The following is a 19449-nucleotide window of genomic DNA, read 5'->3' as shown; positions in this document are numbered from 1 at the left end:
ATGCATCAACCACGTCAGCGAGCCTGACAAACGAACCCGTTAGTCGCCTCTTAGGACAAGCATGGGTGACCGAAGACCAAGCCTAACCCGTATATTCCCGATTTCTGTATAAAAACCTTCAAAAACAGACATTAATTCAATGTAACATAGTCATTGAGTCATATGAAGATAGTCATCGAGTCATACTAAAAGACTGGAATACCTACAATAACACGTGTCCTAAAGAAGTCACAGTGGAATTATCTATCTTCACACGACAGCAGCACAGCATACATTGTAAATGTATCAGTGACAATACTCGTAAAGAGTGTGAACAAAACACTGTGCTCTGAGCTTGAGTAACATAGAGCCTCCGCTCTAGACATTTGTGAAATGAACTTTTAGTGGCTTCCTTTAATCAGATCGTTTTGGATGTCATATCTTATTATGATTTAACATCATTAAGTGAATGGGGGTTGTTTTACTTCCCATTCCGAGTACTGCATCTTTTTAAGTAGGAGTCATCAATCTTTTATTCGACAAAGCAGTGGTTTATACCATGAGCAACGATCCACGTGGGCGGTATTCGAAGGTTCACAGTCAGCCAGATTCGATTCCCTACGTGGGTACAATGTGCGAAGCCTATTTCTGGTGCCTCCCGACGTGATAGTGCTGGAATATTGCTAAAGGCAGCGTAACACCCAACTGACAGACTTACTCACTCACTCACTCACTGACACACAATCAGCCAGGTTCCCCCCCCGTGATTACCCGGATGCTATCCTCGGAGTTTCGACCAGCCTCAGGGCCCCGTTCCCCAAAGCGATCTTAGCACTAAAGTGATCGTAAGTCCCATACTTTAACATAGGCTCACAATCATAGTAGTGCTAAGATTGCTTTGAGGAACGGGGCCCTGTTCGCCAACCATAAGCGCGCATTTATCGCTTTTATTGATAGTATAAGGATGTGTCGTCACATTGATTAACAACATAAAATACCGTTTTATCTTGGCGATAAGGAAATGTAGGTTACATCGGTGATGGTGACGACGTTTAGATAAGTCATTTGTTTGGTATTGTGTGATTTTGGTTTACACTATTATGATTTGTGTCACAAACTAAATAGTTCACCTGATCTTTGCTTATTTTATCGTGTGTATATGTTATTGTCAATGAGTAAAATTTTCCCTTGGGAAAAATTGTGAACACCTAAATATTCAGATATGTTACAAATTGACTGGAAAATCGATCGATACATTTTATTTTAACAAATTCCAAACATTTTGATGTTTAATTTCATCACCCAGTGACTGAAAATCATAGAATTAGACTAAAGGAAAGTAAAAAGTACATGTCTATATTTCTTGGCTTCTTATCGTAGCATAATTAGTCTATTGTGATGCGTTAAGCCCTTTTGAACGTCTTGATAATTTTTAGTCATTCTGTTATGAATTCATGCATTTCAATAGTTTAATCTTCACAAAACATTTTATATCCGCCAGACGTTACAACAGAAGCTGTAAAATCCCTGGAGATACACGTCTATCGACCAGAACTAACATAAATATCAATTTGTTTTGCGCCAGCGAGAACTTAGATTTTAATGAGGTTGCATAAATCGAAAATATTTTTTAACCCCGTTTATTACGGTTATGCTTCCGGTTACAACTGGAGCGTAAAAGCCATAGTATTATAAGAACTATCTGTATCCATCGGTCTGTCGAGTTGCAGGTCATGTTTCATTGATTATGAAGGGTAAATCGATCTCTGGTGATTCTTGGCCTCCGATAAACTGATCCCACTGTCGGTTCGCGCTGTCAGAGCCTCCGAAACTCGTCCATCCGTAGCCTTGGTCGTGTACTCGAATGACCATGCAGTTGTAGGATGCGTGTTCCGAATGCCTCTCTCCTATTGGTCAGTTGCAAATGTAGTGTTGATTTGATTGGATGAACATCACGATGCACACAGGCTGACACAGCACTGTAGATAAAACTGTCAGTTGCAACTATACGTGTACACAACGCTTGTACAATCGATACTTTCTCGCTCGAATGATATCGTTGTACGTACGTGGCACGTTGAAAGAATGCAATTGGAAGTCGGGGATGCAATACACATACGTTTGGACACAAAACCAGTTTAGCAAATGTAATTATCACATAAACTTATTGTTTGGAACAATAAACAACATTTTACAATGTAACATGTCAAAAGGTGAGACCAGAAATAAAAGGGTCGAATGGCCGAAAAGGCATCCGCGATTGTCCCGTGTATTATACCTTCATTCTATTATGATGAACACCCTGGGCCCAATCGCTTTACCATCTTGCCCCGACGGCGTGCATCTCTGCTCATGCTGTGAACCCACTGCTTCCCTGACACTGTCAACCGTGACGATCTAGATTAGTCTTCAGCAACCGAGCTTGTCGTAAGAGGCAACTTAATGGATCGGGGTGGTCTGGCTCGCTGACTTGGTTAATGCCATGTGATCGTATCCCTATTACATAGATCGATGCTCATGATATCAATCACTAGATTGTCTGGTCCACACTCTATTATTTACAGACCAGCGTCCTATAGCTGAGTGCGGAATTAAACAACCAACCAACCACCTGGCTACATGCCTCTCCGATATAGTTGAATTTTTAAATTCATTCATTCATTCAATCTTTTTCAAGAGTATTGAATGAATGAATGAAAGTTGTTTTGAGCCACATTCAACAATATTCTAACTATATCTTCACAACAGCTGTCACCCGCGGCGATTCCGCGGCTTAGAATAGTTCCCCGACAAAAAAAACACCGTTCGTATAGGGCGACTTAATGGATCGGGTGGTGAGCTCGGTCCGTTGGTTGATTGGTATCATAGTACCTCGACGGCGTGGATGGTTGATAATAATATCCCTCACTGGTTTGTCTGGCCCAGACTCGAATATTAACAGGTCGCCGCAATATGACCGGAATATTGCTGTGTGCTGCGTTTGAACAACAAACAAATAGAACAGTGTGTTTTTACACGCACGCCAGTGAGACAAGCAGGTGCACAGCCTCAAATCAATAGGTATTTTCACACTCTATCAACAGGTACTACGTGGAAACTTTAAGACAATTACGTCAATCAATATTTGAATAAAAAGAGTTTTTAAACAAATATAAACTATATACGTTAACTAATATTTCAGCTAAGGTTTTATTTCTGCGCTCTATTACGGTGCCAATGCTATATGAGGGATCACCTCCGTAGCTGCTGATGCAATAAACACATGATAAATACATCTAGCACCTGCTGTTGCTGTCCCAAGCACAACACATGGGGTGAACAGGATATACATGTAGTTGTTTTACAATTGCTGCAATATTCACTTCTTGTGGTTGTGTGACTTTGGGTATAATTGGCCCCGGTCAACACGAACACACGACTTGAATACCTGAGGAAAATTCACATGGGTATGGCAGCTTCCGTAATTGATCGCAATTAGTGAGTTCATGTTGGAACAGGGTCTACTCGGCCTACATCATAGGTGGCAGTGTTCGAAATAGCGGAGTGCCTGCTAGCCAAATGCCAGTGATTTAAAAATGGGTTAGTAACGTTTTCGAAAAGCTGGCCCGATCGACTGACTAGATTGCGACAACCTAGGATATAAGAGCTTATCCTCACATTGATCAATTTGAAATAGACATTGATCAATTTGAAATAGTTATTTTACAAATTCACAGAAAAATCTGTCAATTTACTGTCATATGGTAACGAATTCCTGATGTTTAATTTCATCAACCAATGACTGAAAATGATAGGATTAATAGAAAACGAAGTCAATATACATTTTCATATTTTTTTTGCTTTATCCCCAACGATGTTTTAAGCCCCTTTTAACCTCTTAATAATTTGTAATCTACATCTGTTAAATATATTGAAAGTCAATTTTTGAAAAGACTGAGAAATTTAGACATTTAAAAAAGTACCTAATTGCCTAAGTGAATCACATTTTATATCCTGGCTGTAACATATACAAAAGGCTTCTGAAAACGACTCATTGTAGAATAAATCTGATCGATGTTTCAGCAAATGAGTGAAAACAAATTGCAAATATCGTATTACTGTTGTCATAAATCAATAAAAAGATAAACGTTCATTTTTTTCTAATGTCCTGGATAAACGATGCATGAATACTTACACCAGTCATATTTGCGAAAAGGATAATCTAGATCTAGGCCTAGTTTACGAGCAGTCGCTCCAAATAAATCATCACTGAAAATGTAACGCATGAATTACGGTAGTGGAGTTTGACGCTATTGTTTACCTCCGGGTAAAACATTAGGCAAACGGATATTCTTACACTTTGGAAATAGTTCCAACTGTCCAATATCGCGTTTTATAAAGTTAGAAACTTCGCGCATTAAATACGGTAGTCGACTTTGACATTTTTGTTTACTTCCGGTAAAGTAAGTTGGCAAACGGATATTCTTACTCTTATTATATAGTTCTAGATACTTATGCTACTTAACATTTTATTGTATGTTGCATTCACAACAGAATGTGTATTATATTCACGAACATATTGTTAGACTACACTACGAATCAAAAATCAGGAACAATGTTCCCGTTTTAATTTTCCTTATGGTATGCAAATATGAGCGTGCGCATTGATCTCCTATGCAGTTATTCAGCCAAGATGGCGGCGTGCGGACGACGTGTCGCAAAGTTGTGGCTAGCAATTTTACTTTTATGTACATTTGTGTGTTCTCATGGACAAAAATTAGATGACAGTCAGAGCAACGATGGAAATATCCACAGGGAAAAAAGAGCGGCAATAGATAATTCTCTTGGTGGCAATCGAAAACCGTTTAGCAACAATAATTTTGATGGGAAACTGGGGAACTCGAAATTCCCTCAAAGAAATAATGGCGTTGGCAACAACCTACAAAACAATGACGTGCCATTCATGAATAAACAACCTATGAATCAGAAGCTCGGAGGTTCATTTCCAAGAAATACAAACTTTCAACCAAAACGCGCAGGAAATGTGGACCAAATGCACAAGGCTCCACGTAAAGGATTCCAGATCAAAATAGTAGATTCTGAAGAGTGTGGAGCAGAAGTTCGGAAATATTGTGGTCAAAATTTGTGGGACAAGAACTTCATGGTTCTTGATTGTTTGCAGAATGATCTAAAGGTAATTGAAAAGCACCGATAACTGTCAAACTACCTGACCATGTGCAGCGTTCAAGCACTGATTTCAATTCTGAAAACAGTGTGATAATTAATTGTCTTGCAGACCTATAGTCGTGATTAAGTAGAAACTGTTTCATACCTCCAAAATCATGATAGCAGTGTCAATGATGATTTTAACAGTTAATATATAACTGCCTAATAACAGGAGTACTGTGTTCCTATTGATGCACTTTTGGGGTCTGTGTTTTAACTATTAAAAAACTTAAACAAGTTTTTTTCAGTTTCAAGCCCATTACATACGCTTTGAAATATTGAGAATAATAACATTATGACCAGACTGACAAAAGCATTTGTAGGCCTATTAAGGCCAATGCAGCTGAAATCAATATGGCTAAGAGTGACATCTCCTGAGTAGCCTGACAGTTCCCCTTGGAGATGCTATTTAATGTTGGGAATACATTTGAACATGTTTACAGCAGTAGAAACTCACATTTTTAGTGCACTTGTCCTTATAATGATATCATATAGCAAAACCCTTAAAATGGCTAATTTTTGCTAGTCCTTATGATACCTTTACTGTTATAGAATCTGGCAAGGACTATGGTATTAGTGCCAATTTCTAATGCTGGTTTGATCCCTAAAAAGTTGGACTTATCAAAATCATTAATCACCATGCATGCTTGATGACGACAACATTTAACAAATGTTTGAGTAATACTGACAGTTGCAGGGCCTGATTTTGTTGTCACCTTGTACATCATTTGCACTAACAGGAGGCAGTCTAGTGTGTCTTTTGATCTGAACTTTTACCAAACTTGAAAATAACAGCAGGCCAATTTGCCATGTTTGCCAAGGCATTGAATGGTGCTGAAGTAGCCTAGAATTGATAGGGTTTGCTAATCACATTTAAGACATGTGTTCAATTGTCAGTGTATGAATCCCATGCGCCTTAATAGATCCCATGGAGGGTGTGGATGGTTACTCATGATATCAATCACTGGATAATGTCTAGTCCAAACTCAGGACGTGTTATGGCTGAAATATTGCTGAGTGTGACTTTAAACAAAATGCACACACACACATCCGTGATTTTATGAGAGCAGTGTCATTTGCAAAGGTTCATGATTTTATTAACTTTTTATAGGAAATTCGTCTGTTACTGTATTGTTACCAAATTTGACAAACCTCTTTTGATCACAATCCTTCAGGTCCTAGAATATCAACGCATCTAAAAACCTGCACACTTCCCACTGTTGTACAGGTTATTTACGATATCTATGACACTACTTTTAAAGGTAATTCAACTGGATTGACTGCCCTCAATGTTAACACTGTCACAAGTCCAATAGTATAGAATATAAAATCCATAATTTAGCAATTATTAAGGTTTCCCTAGTACTACTATTTGTGAAAAAATGTGGATGGTTCTCCTATATCTACAGGGCTTACTAAATCCACTTGTCTGCTTATGTTGACTTGTGGCAGCATGTGCTCGTCCAACTAGGTGTTCACATATTTTTCAATCATATCAATTCATCTCTAATCGTTTTCAGTAAAATATGCAAGATAATTTATAGCCTAAAATATGTTTTTATCTTTTGCATGATGCAAGTAAAAACAACAAAATACATGTCGCTCATATCGTTAATAGATGACATACTTGGCAACTGTCTGTTACAGTAATAAACAGGATGTGTGTTTGGGCAGCAGGTATTTATGGGTATTGAAACTAGTTTTCTAAGGGAGATAATTAAGAAAATTATTTTTGTTGTAAGCGAACTGTTGCTGATGCTCAGATGTCAAAGAGTGAACAGTCCATGATGAATTTTGTGAGGGAAATGGATGACATACAGAAGTTTTGATTGGGGTTGGTGGGGTTAGCGATAAACAAGGACAAAAAACATGATTTAATTAACTGCGAAACAGCATTAGCGTTTGTTCGGAAAGGGAGCTAACTCCGTTTGCCTCATCGAAAGTTGGAGGTTGGCCTAGATTTGAAACTAAACGCACTTGTTGTTGAGAATATGTACTACGTTAACAAACCCACATTACGAACTGCTATTTTGTCTGTTTAATATAAGTATTATGGCTTATAATTGGATTAGAATGTACAAATGCGATGACCATGATGACAATACAGCAGAACTCACTTCTACGAACATCGCCGAACTAGGTCGTGGGGTCATTAATATTCATGAGTTATTCCTTTTATGGAACAAGTTCTTTGAAAAGTTTGAGGCTTTTATCATGTCCGAGATCAATTCAAGTGTAGAGATATTTTCAGGCTTATATCGCCACAAAACTTATGATTAGATTGATGTGTTCTACTGGCAAAAGTAGAATGAGTGGTATTGCCTCTGTAAATCATATTTGAAGTTGATCTAGATCTAAGTTTCTTGCTTTGTAACTATTTTTACAAAACTAGTGTGGTCAGCTATGATGACATTATTCAAACTTCAAAGACTTTGTGTGCCTTTCGTGGAATTAACGTCACACTAAATAATTTTAAAAGATATTTCCCATCAATTTTACAAAATGAAAATAATATATAATGCCACACACACATGCAAAGTAATGACAAATGTGAGCCCATGAGCCTAAATGGCTCAGTCAACCCAATGAAGCCCAGTGATTTACAAATGTGGGCCACCTGCTTCGATCACTATAAGACGGGAACAATGTGGGCCTACATTTAAGAAAATGGTTATAAGTAAGCCAAGCTAATGAGAAGCTGAGCCATTTATAAATGTGTTCCCTCCGGTTGCAATCACTATGACGGAAGAACGTCTACCCACTAGGCGATATACAAATGTGAGCCCACTTGTTTCGATCACCATATATGACGGTAACAATGTGGGCCCACATTTGAGAAAATGATTATCAGTATTTAAGTAGAATTTCGCAATTAATAAATGTGGTCCCACCTGTTGCAATCAATATGACGGAAGAACGTCTGCCCACATTTAGGAATTGATTATCAGAACTAACAAAACAACCAAACGAAGCTAGGCGATATACAAATGTGGGCCCACTTGTTTCAAACACCATATATGACGTGAAAAATGTGGGCCCACATTTTAGAAAATGCTTATCAGTACTAAACCAATCTAAGAAGATGTATGGATGGAAATATAAATATATAATGCATTCAAACATTTCATTAAGAATACGTTTTACCTTAGAGATAAGATGGGCATATTAATACAACGTGACTGATGCCATTTCTCACAAATACGAAAACAACAGAGATACCTCCTGTTTGAAATTAGAGTGACCTCCCTTTCCCAATATGAACCACTGATAATGCAGTTTCGCCAATTAACATACAGGCTGAAAAAATGAAACTTTGTCAAAAACAGTAGGAATGTGAAAACAATCTGCGCAAGATGCATGGTTGAGTGAGTTTGAATGGGCAAGGATGAACATAGATGGCGGGAACTCATATTTTGTACTGTCTACTGTAAATAATAACTGAGAATATAAAACTTTATATAATTTGACAAAGCAAGTGATATATTGCAGGATGAGTACAAAATATTATCTACTTCCCTGCAGGACAATTTGGATTTAAGCCCTGTTCTATCCGAGCACTATTTACAAAATTGATCCAGTCTCTAATGCCATGTTGTTTGCGCAAGTACCTGACCTTAGTGACACCCATCCCCACCTTAAAGTATGTGCATGATTCCTATTTCAGTCCATCAAAATACAGTGTAGGAAGGTAGGGAGGTAGGGTAAAACAAGAAATAATTTGTTGTTCCGATTACCCAACCAATTCTATAAAATGCATTTGACCCTAATGTTTTTTAACTATTACCATATATCGCAGTCCATAAAGCTTTCTTGTCTATAAGGCAACCCCAGGTAAAACACTTCAAAATTGATGCTTATTTATTTTCCCCATCTATAAGGCGATCTGGAATGAAGTACATTCAGCGCATACACATTCTCTACATGTGCAGTGAAAGCTGTTTTCATTAGCTGATATGTTTGCCACGTCTATCTATCGTGTGAGTTTTAGCTGTTTATACATCCACTGTTTCTGCCATTTATGTAAATCTTACAAAAATAACAACATTGAATAGGTTTTTGAATGTGTGAAACAACCTCTGAACTTAACATTGTGAATAATTAATATGAGAATTAACGGTCAGTAACTAACATTTATTACTCTCTGTTTGGGTAATAAAGGACCAGCTGCCCTCAACTCTATTCAGCACAATAAACGCCTGTGACGGATTAATCACTTGAGTAAACAACTGAAGGCATCTTCAGTGTTGTTACGTATCGACATAAGTTAACACAGTTTTCACTTGAATGAGCATAAAAGACATTATATCTTTGAAAAGTGCTGTGCGTCAAACACTAGGAACGTGTTATAGCCTCAATATGGGGAATCCCTTCAGTGGCAGAATTTCTTGTTTTGAGGGGACGATTTTGCCTGTCGTTTTTTACCATTTATTTTACGCTATTTCTGTTTCTCAAATATGATTTTGGTCAAGGTTTTGGGATTAGGTATGCCCTTAAGTATTAAAATTTGAAAACCATGTTGACTTTACTTGCCCTTTAAAGCAAATAGTAAGTCTGATGCCAAAATAACCTACACATGTGTTATGTCGACCAGTAAGGTTACAACTGTTGCACACGGAAAGCGCAAATAACAATAATAATTGTCCTCAGTTTCAATTTTATTCCACCTTTGTGAAATTTGGGGTCGTTGTGTCCTCAGGCACTGTTTTGGATGTTGACTTGACAGCGTGAATGTCCTCATAACTTGGACTAGTCAGGGCTAGATAGACGTGATAGACCAGTCAGGGCTAGATGGATAGATGTGACAGACGAGTCAGGGCTAGATAAGCATGATGATGCAACCAATCAGATGTAAGGGACAAAAAGTAAGCAGAAACTTTTATAAAGTGGTTAAAAATGTGATGAATGTTGCTATGATATATTTCAATGTTTTATTTAAGACAAAGAGAGCAGAGGAAAGTGAAGAGATATGCTGTGCCATGTTTTACCTATGCTTTCTGCCCAGACATAACATGTTCCAATTCAAGCCTTCTAGACTGTCAGATGTAGATACCCTTCAGAACATAGAGTATGTCATCTGGTTTGTAGTAGGACTAACAATGTCTAAACAGTGTTTTCAGTGGCCATAAGAAAATAAAATGTTCTGATATTTATCTAGGAGAGTTGCAGTTCATGAATATGCAACAACAAACTGAACTGTATGCACCCAAACACTCAGATTGGCAGGAATATCCGCTAGATAGTATGAGGTTAGGAAGAACCTGCATACTCCTTCAGTACCGTATGTTCACCTATTCAGAATTTCAATTAGCTGTATACACACAAAATCAAACCAGCTGACAGTCTTAATCAGGTTTACCCTGTTTTTAGTTAAACCTTTACCAATGTTTGGTTTTTTAATTTGTTCAAATGCAACAATTAGGTTTGGTGGTGGGTTAGGTATAATGAGACCGTCATGATCAATCCATGCTGTCAATGTTGAATAGAACCTAGCCACACCTCCATGTTGACTGTTTCCACCATGTTGACTGTTTCTACAATTTATTTATTATTCTGATGAATAGATAATGTACATGATATAGGTTTCAACATCATGTTAAAAATATATTAATGTGTTTTCTCTCAATATACTCAAAAACATGTTATACCATGTTATGCAGGATAACATATTAATCTGTTAATACTAAACAGGGCTTGATTTAAGGAACTTGATTTTACTTGCACCTGGTGCATGTTGACATGAAAAGTAGGTTGCACCAGAATAAAAAACAGGTTGCACCAAGTACCAAAATTGGTCAAAGGAGAAACATGCACATACCGGGTAATTTTGAAATCCCACATTTTTACTACATCAAACCCTAAAAGCAGGACAAATTACATATTAAAAGGGGGTTATTCACTTATATAGAAAATAAGCTTGGAGATATTGAATGTGTTCGAAGGTCAATGCCTTGTAAGGTTTGACACACGTTTGAAAAATATTGACATGCATTTGGTGTTTGGAGACATAAATATTAGGATGCTTTTTTTAATACCAGGTTGCACTGGTGCATGTTTTATATAGTTAAATCAAGCCCTGCTAAATAACTTTTATATTAAGACATGTTTCAGTGTAGGAGTAATATATAGTACATATAAACAGAGCTCCAGATAAGCTGCGTATCTGCGTAAAATACGCATCAGAAATGCAGAAATACGCAGTAAAATAAAATCCAAGTGTATCAAATATGCAACGAACATTACAGAAACGCTACAAAAATAAAACTTGTGCGTATCCCCAAAATATTGTGAAGTAACCCTGCGTATTCGATTAGCAAATCAGCAACTTATTTGAAATTATAGATGGGCATTTCGTCAACCTTGCCAAACTCCACGATGACAGTTACATCATGATCATTGGCCATCACACTTTCTGTGGAAGTATCGTGGTATTTTTGAGTCCTATAAAGCTCTCGAACCCACACGAAACCAGTTTGCAGGGCCTAGATGAAAAGTGTTTTTAAATATTAAACTTAAATACCCTCTTGTGTAAAAACTAGTGGGTAACAGAAATTTGAATACCCAGATAGAATTACTGATACCCAATGATTTTAAAATGCATGGGTAAAATACCCACAACACCAAAAGCTTATCTGGAGCTCTGTATAAAATATAATGCTTTCATTGCAAGTATTCTTTATTCCACATATATTGTCCCAGTGGTTATTCAGTGCTTATTTATGTCATTAGATAACCTTTCTGTTACAAAAACATTTCCTTCTAGTTAAGAATGTTGAGTTTATTTATGATAAGAGATAATAGTACTCAGTTGTATGTAAGGTGCTGATTGTGCAATATTTTGCCCTCTTTTATTATGTTATATTATATGAATTAAGTTATATGATTAAAAACTTCTAACCATTTGTTAACACTCTGAGAAGGACCTCAGTTTAGCTTTATTTTAGACACAGTAACCATGGAAACCCAAGTTTCTTTGAGAGAATGGATGTTTTTTTATGCATTGTCTTGTTTACCATGTTCACTTTGTAATACATTTTACTTATAATTAATTTCAGATGGATACAGAATTGAGCAAGTCATGCCAGCATGTAAGTACTTAGCAAGTAGATACATTTATTGTAAAAAGAAAGGTATCAGTTTGTTTATTAATTTAATGATTAAAGTAACCATGGTAATAGATTGTAAATTTTGTTAAACTGTTAAAAGCTTTAACTGTTCAAATTTCTTTCTTTGTAACAAGGTTGGGATTCCGGGTTAAATGGGTCCCCACCAAGCTGTGCTTTTCGTACAAGGTGACAAAATAAAGTGGGTGGTCAGGCTCAGTGAGTTAGTTCATAGAGTGTTGTTGTACCCTGATGGCGAGTGGCATTGCTCACAATATCATCACTGGTTTGTCTGGTCCAGACTTGTTTGATTAAAGGTAGCCGTCATATGGCTGAAATATGGCTGAGTGTGGCATTAACCTTTAGCCTGCTGAATTATTTTCACACTTCTTACCCCTGCCTGCTGGATTAATTTTAGCATAAGGCGCTCTAAAGAGGGTGGGTGATTTCAAACAGTCAGTGCCTCATTAAACAAGGGCCAATTGAAGAAATATTTTGCACATTTATTCCTGATAGAAAACTACACAATTCTATATAAAAATATCCTGGTGTTTTCAATCATACCAAGGTTAAGACCAAAGCGAACACAAAATTTGTTAATTTTCTTGAACTTACCTGAATTGCGTTATTGAAGGTGGTTTGCATTTCATGCTAGGAACCCTCTAATATCGTAACATTTTTGCAAATTGATTTCAATAATCATATCTCCGATATCATAATTTTAATTGAGTAAAAATTCGGGATTTATAATCGGCATATATCAGCGCGATGGTAAATTATGAACCATTTCAGTGAATTTATTATCTAAACGTTAAACAGAAAAATAACTTAATTTTCGAGGTCATCATGTCGGTTGCAGAAATACGAATATTCGGGTTAATCTGACGTGTCATGTTATAAAATTTGCAGGAAACATTAAATGACTTATAAATATTCACTAATCCTAATTTCAAGCGTTTTGGTTGAATATTTACGATATACAAAAATATACAACCCGTGTCATGATGCTAGTAGACGTCCTAAAATCAAACATGGCGCGCTTCGCCCGACCTCCGCATAACTTATTGCTATTTTAATATCAACAAAGTTTACATTGCCTTTATAAATATAACTTGGCGAAAGTTGACGATCTTCTCAATCGAAGAATGTTTTATTCGTCATATTCCAATAAATATGACGAGAGAAAAATGAAAATAAAGATCGTGAATTCTGACAGCACTATTTCAATTAGTGCAAAGGTCACCGGATGTGATGTCACAGACAGGGGTAGTCTGCTGATAAGCTTTCGAAACAAAACAATTACAGTAAATTTTGAAATAGTTCGCCTATCACATACAGCAAAAATATAAGTCGATACACAGTATCAGTAATCACCACTAACATGAAATATAAATGTGACTTTGACGATATAATTCGCGTATTAGTTAATCCGTTTTACCTTGCATGCTCCCGTGACCCGGAAACGGTAGACGATAAATCAACATGCCACATGCAAGTTTCTCGGTATCTTTTATTTGAACTTCTGTTGATATCTAAGAATCACCATTCAATGTTGTGAATATAAATGGGACATGATTCATATTTCTGCGATGTACATGCTGATAAGTTTCACTACAACAAGTGTATCCCACGTAATACGTCTATGGATATCGTCGATCAGCAAGATCACCCTCAACAACAGGTGCGCGAAAATGGGCTTGACAAAACGTGTTTCAAAATAACATCCCCGCGTTGCTGAAAATGATAGGGTATATATAAGCAATAAAATTCTACGTACATATTTTCGGTGTTAGTTCCACATTACATTTAGGATAGTTTTCCTTTCGGGAATACATTCATAGATTCTAGCATGATTTTAGAACAGTTTCACGAAGGATTTCTAAATTTATTCCCAAAAAATGAAGACCACCATGATTGCGCATTGATGATAGATTTGTAATTGTTTAATTATTTACAGCTTTTTACAGGTTTTAAAATTTTAAGTTATATTTAATAGTTATTTTTCCCACAATGATGGTGTGTGGGGACAGTAAATATTAGTCTTTGCATCAGCACAGTGTAACTGATCAAACTTCAATTATTATCTTTAGTTTAAACATATTTATTCAACAATTATTATCTTGCACTCTGAAAATCAACTATGTGAATAAGTAACTCTCTGATGTCATCATTTTAATTTTAGTATTCCATGAATAATGATTAAATCAGATCCTTAACATATACATACTAAACTCATATGGACATTAATTTTGTGCATTATGTGGTTTGTTTCCAAATAAAACAATTCTGAAATATAATTTAATAGGAATTAATTTAATTTAAATACAGTAACAGTACATGACATTTTTGTTTGTTTAATCACAAGAACCATGGTGGCACATAAGCTGGTAAGTTTGCCATAGGTTTCTTAGAAAATGCTATCTCAGTCTTCTGGTTGGAATGAAAAGAAACATGCCTGTGTACATGTTTACCCTTGCCAGGTGTATTTTTTCCAGTCAGCCAATCCATTACTTTTGTTCACCTTATATGGTCTATTTTATACATACAGGTACTGCTTCCAAACTGTTTTTTCTTTGTATGCAATCACAGTATCACAACTTCCTCAGCTGGTGTGTATAAAAGTTCCCCTGTCATCATGAAAAAAGAATTATAAAGGAAAGTCATATTTACATTCAAAAACATATCTGTCTTTCCTTGAATACTCTTTGTCTAAGTGCCAGAAATGTAAGTGTCATAAAAAAAATTAAAATTTTTTTTTCATAAGGACTTTTCTTAGATAGACCTAGATCTAAGTCAAACCATGTGACTAGTTAGGTAGAATTATAACCTTATAAGCCCTCATTTCTGAGGTGTCCATATTTTTCACATTTTTAGGACTAAACGTGATCCGTGTAGATCTGCCTGTTTTGTTATGTAAAACAATTTCTTGTCTTAAAAAATGAGAAAAGGAATCATTCAGACGAATTTTTTTTATCCCATTGATTCACGAAAATCAGTTGAAATGTACAGTGGTGACTTTTGTACCCAAAATTTCTAGTAATTTGTTACCCAAATGGGTATGTGATTTTGTAGATCTACCTAGAATTATTTCAAAGATATACATTAATTTGGTGTCTTAAACTTAACATAATATCACTTTCCTATCAAAACAATTCATTCTAACTTAGGTTTAACCAACTTAACTGGCCTCTCCTTCAGTGACAATACGTCAGTTTTCTCTCAAAACTAAACAATCAATTTCAAGGATCACAGTCATAATCATATTTGGAACTTGATGAAATATTTTATTATGTGTTCTGTTCATCTACATTAAAACATAAATATAATTATAGATCTATTGTCTTATTTTCTTAGGTACAAATTCACAAAGTATTTTGGGTACAATTTAATTTGTTTTGGGTACAAAATCACACATATATATAAATAGGAGCCTAGAATCTATATATATTTACACTACCTCGTTGTGTACCAAAATGTTATCGGTTCAGAGGACGGGAGGTTCTCAGAAAGTTTTCAACAACATCTTTAATATTTAAATTGTTCTTTTTGTAATGTTAGACAAATAACAATATTATGTTATTATTATGGCATATCAATACGTTGGATCGCTCTCCGTTGCGCTCGTTTATAGAAAATATTTTAAAATTAAAATCATCGAGCGTGAAATCCATTACGGTTTCGGATTTAGACTTACACATTTTATGGCGACAATCACGAAGAAATATGAAACAAATAAGAGTGAAGACTGCTCTCCAGATCAATAAATAGTAAATAGTTGACGAAAAATAGTAAATTATGTATTTTCTTTTGAATTGGAATCTATTTCGGAATTTCTTTATGATAGCTTACCAACTTTTGCATATTTTGCTTCCATGTGTCACATGCGGTACGTGCTTCCGGTTTCAGAAATGATAGCTAAAATTGCAAGTATTTTGATTATTTCTCGTAAAATGCATTATTTTGCTATTGAATGGTTTACCTAGAATGTATATCAGTTCAGATTTTGCGTATCAGCCAATATTTGTCATTTTTCGCAGTGTTTGTTGACTTTGTTCGACTCAACAAATCGCGAGTTAGGCCACGCCCAAACGTATCGCTGACGTTTGTCGGCTTGGCAATGTGTCGGAAAGTTTATCAAACGAAATCATTTGCAAACTCTTTAAAAATGAAATTCTTTTTACAAAGATTTATACATGCGTGTCAATAATTCTAGAAAATTAAGTTAGATGTAACAAAATGATTGTAATAGTCTAACGGGATAACTATGCATGTGGAGTTGTTTGTTTACCGCCGTTGCCATGATCGTACAAGTTCCATCCAATCGATGATGTTACGATTCAGATTGTTTTTGTTTACAATTAATTACACCGAAAGTTGCTAATTTTTAGAAATAATGGAACATGAGTGTTTTCCTTTCGTCAGCAAACAAAAAATTATGATCGAATAGGAAAAATGATGAAATTATAAAGAAAATATCGGACTGCATGCCGCTCAACGTGAAGTGCCAAAAGTCAACAATGGCCGTTCCTGGTAGATGTGTGCCGAGAAGTTTGGCCGAAACTTTTTTAACTCGCGATATTTTCTTTTTGAGGTAAATAAATGACTGAACGTTTTGATATTGAGCAAGCTGAGCATTTATGCATGTCATACGTAATTTAAATGTTACGCAAAGCCTTCTTGGTAAATAGATATGGCGAGTTTTATTTTGGGGTGTTGTTATGCTATTCGCCTGTCGAATGGGTTCGACATCAGATGCACGGGGATGGACACCTCTGTCGAATGGGTTCGACGTTAGCGTGCAGAGCTTTAAACAACACAAATTTTCAACAAGGTGATTTGATTGTGTATTTTGTATTTTTATGATTTTTTTTTAAAACAGGTCAAAGTCAAGCTATATGGCTATGCCTTTGTATATTTGAACTATCTGTTGTCAGCATTGTCAGTTTTTTACTTCTTTTTTTTTTTTTTTACAGTTCCTGTGGATGTACAAAAGAAATTTGACTAAGGATGAACGATTTGAACATGCTTCACAAGATGTCTGCAAGGGAGAACTACAGTCGGTGAGTTTATGTCATCAATTTTTTCCTAGTTACCTGCTTAGTTTGTTTATGATCATTACATGGTAAGCATATGTGAAGTGCTTTACAATCTGTGTGGACTTTGTGATTCCACATGAGACCTAGTTATGATATCAAGTAACTGGCTTTCATTTAGTTTCAACAACCAGCATCCAATTCAGACTGTTTCTAAGATGGTTTGTTATATCACATGGTTAGTGTGGTGAACAGATCTTCCTATCATAATTCTGTTAGTCGTTTTTTTATTTCTGTTTTTCATTTCCATTTCAGCGGTAGAAACTAACAGTTTTATTTTAGTCCACTAGTGCTTATAATAATAACATATAGCAAAATCCTTAAAAATGGCACATTTCTACTAGTCCTTATGATACTATTGAGCAGTTGGGCAAGAACTACAAGGACTAATGCCAATTTCTATTAAACGCTGCATTTTTTATTACGGAAAAAGTTGGTTTGAAGGTCAAGATATGAATTTGAATAAAATACCTTCAACGGGAATTGTTTACAATTAAGTTTAAAATACCTCACCAGTTTTGGTCCTTTAAGCATGTTAAATAATAAATTGAATTTGACACCAGAGTTATCAGGTCATATTAATTTTGTTTTGTTCCTTTTTGTCCAAGTCTTGAGAAAATTCATCAGACATCTTCATCTAAAGTGCTCACGGAAATGAAAAAAAACTGTTGTTTTTTTATCTCAGAGTTTAAATAAATGCAGTTAATATACAAAATATATAAATATTCAAACAACTCAATTAGTACTAATTGGGCCTTGGCACAAATACAGCATATCAAAGGTTTTTATGTCTTTTTACACGTAAAAGTGTGTAAAAATATGAACAAAACAGACTATTGTGAAACTGAGCATAACCAGGTGTTAGTAGATCAAGGTGAATGTCCATGACCTATGACACCTTGACGACAGGTGCTTGAAACCCATGTGCATGTGATTTGTCGGTGGTTAGTGATTTGTGAGTGGCATTGGGGGAAAGTGAATCATCGTCAAAATATCAGAACGTAAAAGTAACATATTCCCTTCTCAAACAACAACTTACATGTCATTATTATTATGTACATAAACATAGCTGTTATTTTTGTTGTTGTTTTGATAACTTTTTTCCAGACTAATTTGCATAATGCCTATAGCCTGTTTCTGCCATGTCAATTTGGACTTAGTTTTATTTTTGAATGTTGAAAGTGCCTACAAATTACCTCCTGTAAAGTACATTTTGTATTGAGCACTGAGATAAAACTAGCAAATCCAGACTAGTACTTTGCCAGTTGTTTTGTTATTTCGTATTTACATCTACCATGTCTACGTAATGCTTTGTGTCGATTATTAAATCCAGCAAAACATTTTTTTTACATTTCCATGAGTACTTTAATAATTTCAGTCAATGCCCAATATTTTGAGAATGATTTTCTTTGCAACCTGTTTTCAAGTTTTAAGATTGCCGGATCCACAAATGCTGTAAACAAAATGTAAGATGTTAGAATGATAATAAGTCTCCGGAAACAGAATAAGTGCGCTTACATACCAGGTTACCATGCTTAATCCCTGTTATTGTCTTCCAGATCAAGGATTGCAGTGACTTACAGAGAGGCAAGGGTACAATCATCTCCTGTCTGATTGAAAACTTTGATAATGTAACCTCAGCATCTTGCCGCCAGTTCCTGAACAAGATGGCTACCATTGTGTTCAGTGACTATAGGCTCATTTACCACTTTGCTGAGGATTGTTTTGATGATATCAGCAAGACTCGTTGCGGCCGGAGTGAGGGTGACGACGATGAAGCAGTGAGTTGGAGCCTTTCACCATGTTGTTTGTTTGTTTTTGACTATCTAATTAAAATCAGATCTTTGTGTTGGCTTCTGCTACACGAAGATCTGAGGACATCCCCTCACAGGTCGCGACCGAACAATGAAATTACTAACAGGAAGTCAACATCGGCTAATCAGACCGCAGCTTTCTCAAGCTTTTCAGCACTGGCACCTTCCATTCCAGCCTACACCTTAAAAAATATATGGACAAAGTTCTAGAACTTCATGTTAATCCCCTTCTTGGATTTACACAGTATGCACACCGGT

General features: G+C 35.9%; 1 protein-coding gene across 1 annotated transcript in view; it reads left to right on the top strand.

Moving 5' to 3' along the window:
- The first annotated feature begins 4648 nt into the window (after positions 1–4648).
- The window catches only part of LOC139454313 (Golgi apparatus protein 1-like), a 52828-nt gene continuing 38027 nt past the window's right edge, over positions 4649–19449 (top strand). The window contains exons 1-4 of the mRNA XM_071235941.1: positions 4649–5152; positions 12237–12269; positions 17258–17344; positions 18937–19158. Coding sequence (XP_071092042.1) covers positions 4652–5152; positions 12237–12269; positions 17258–17344; positions 18937–19158 — 843 coding nt within the window. The 5' untranslated portion in view covers positions 4649–4651. The remainder of the gene's footprint in view (positions 5153–12236; positions 12270–17257; positions 17345–18936; positions 19159–19449) is intronic.

This window comes from Haliotis cracherodii, unplaced genomic scaffold (assembly GCF_022045235.1).
Source record: "Haliotis cracherodii isolate W230 unplaced genomic scaffold, xgHalCrac1.p SCAF_10, whole genome shotgun sequence".
NCBI classification, from domain to species: Eukaryota; Metazoa; Mollusca; class Gastropoda; order Lepetellida; family Haliotidae; genus Haliotis; species Haliotis cracherodii.
This window is presented reverse-complemented; position numbering and strand designations above follow the sequence as displayed.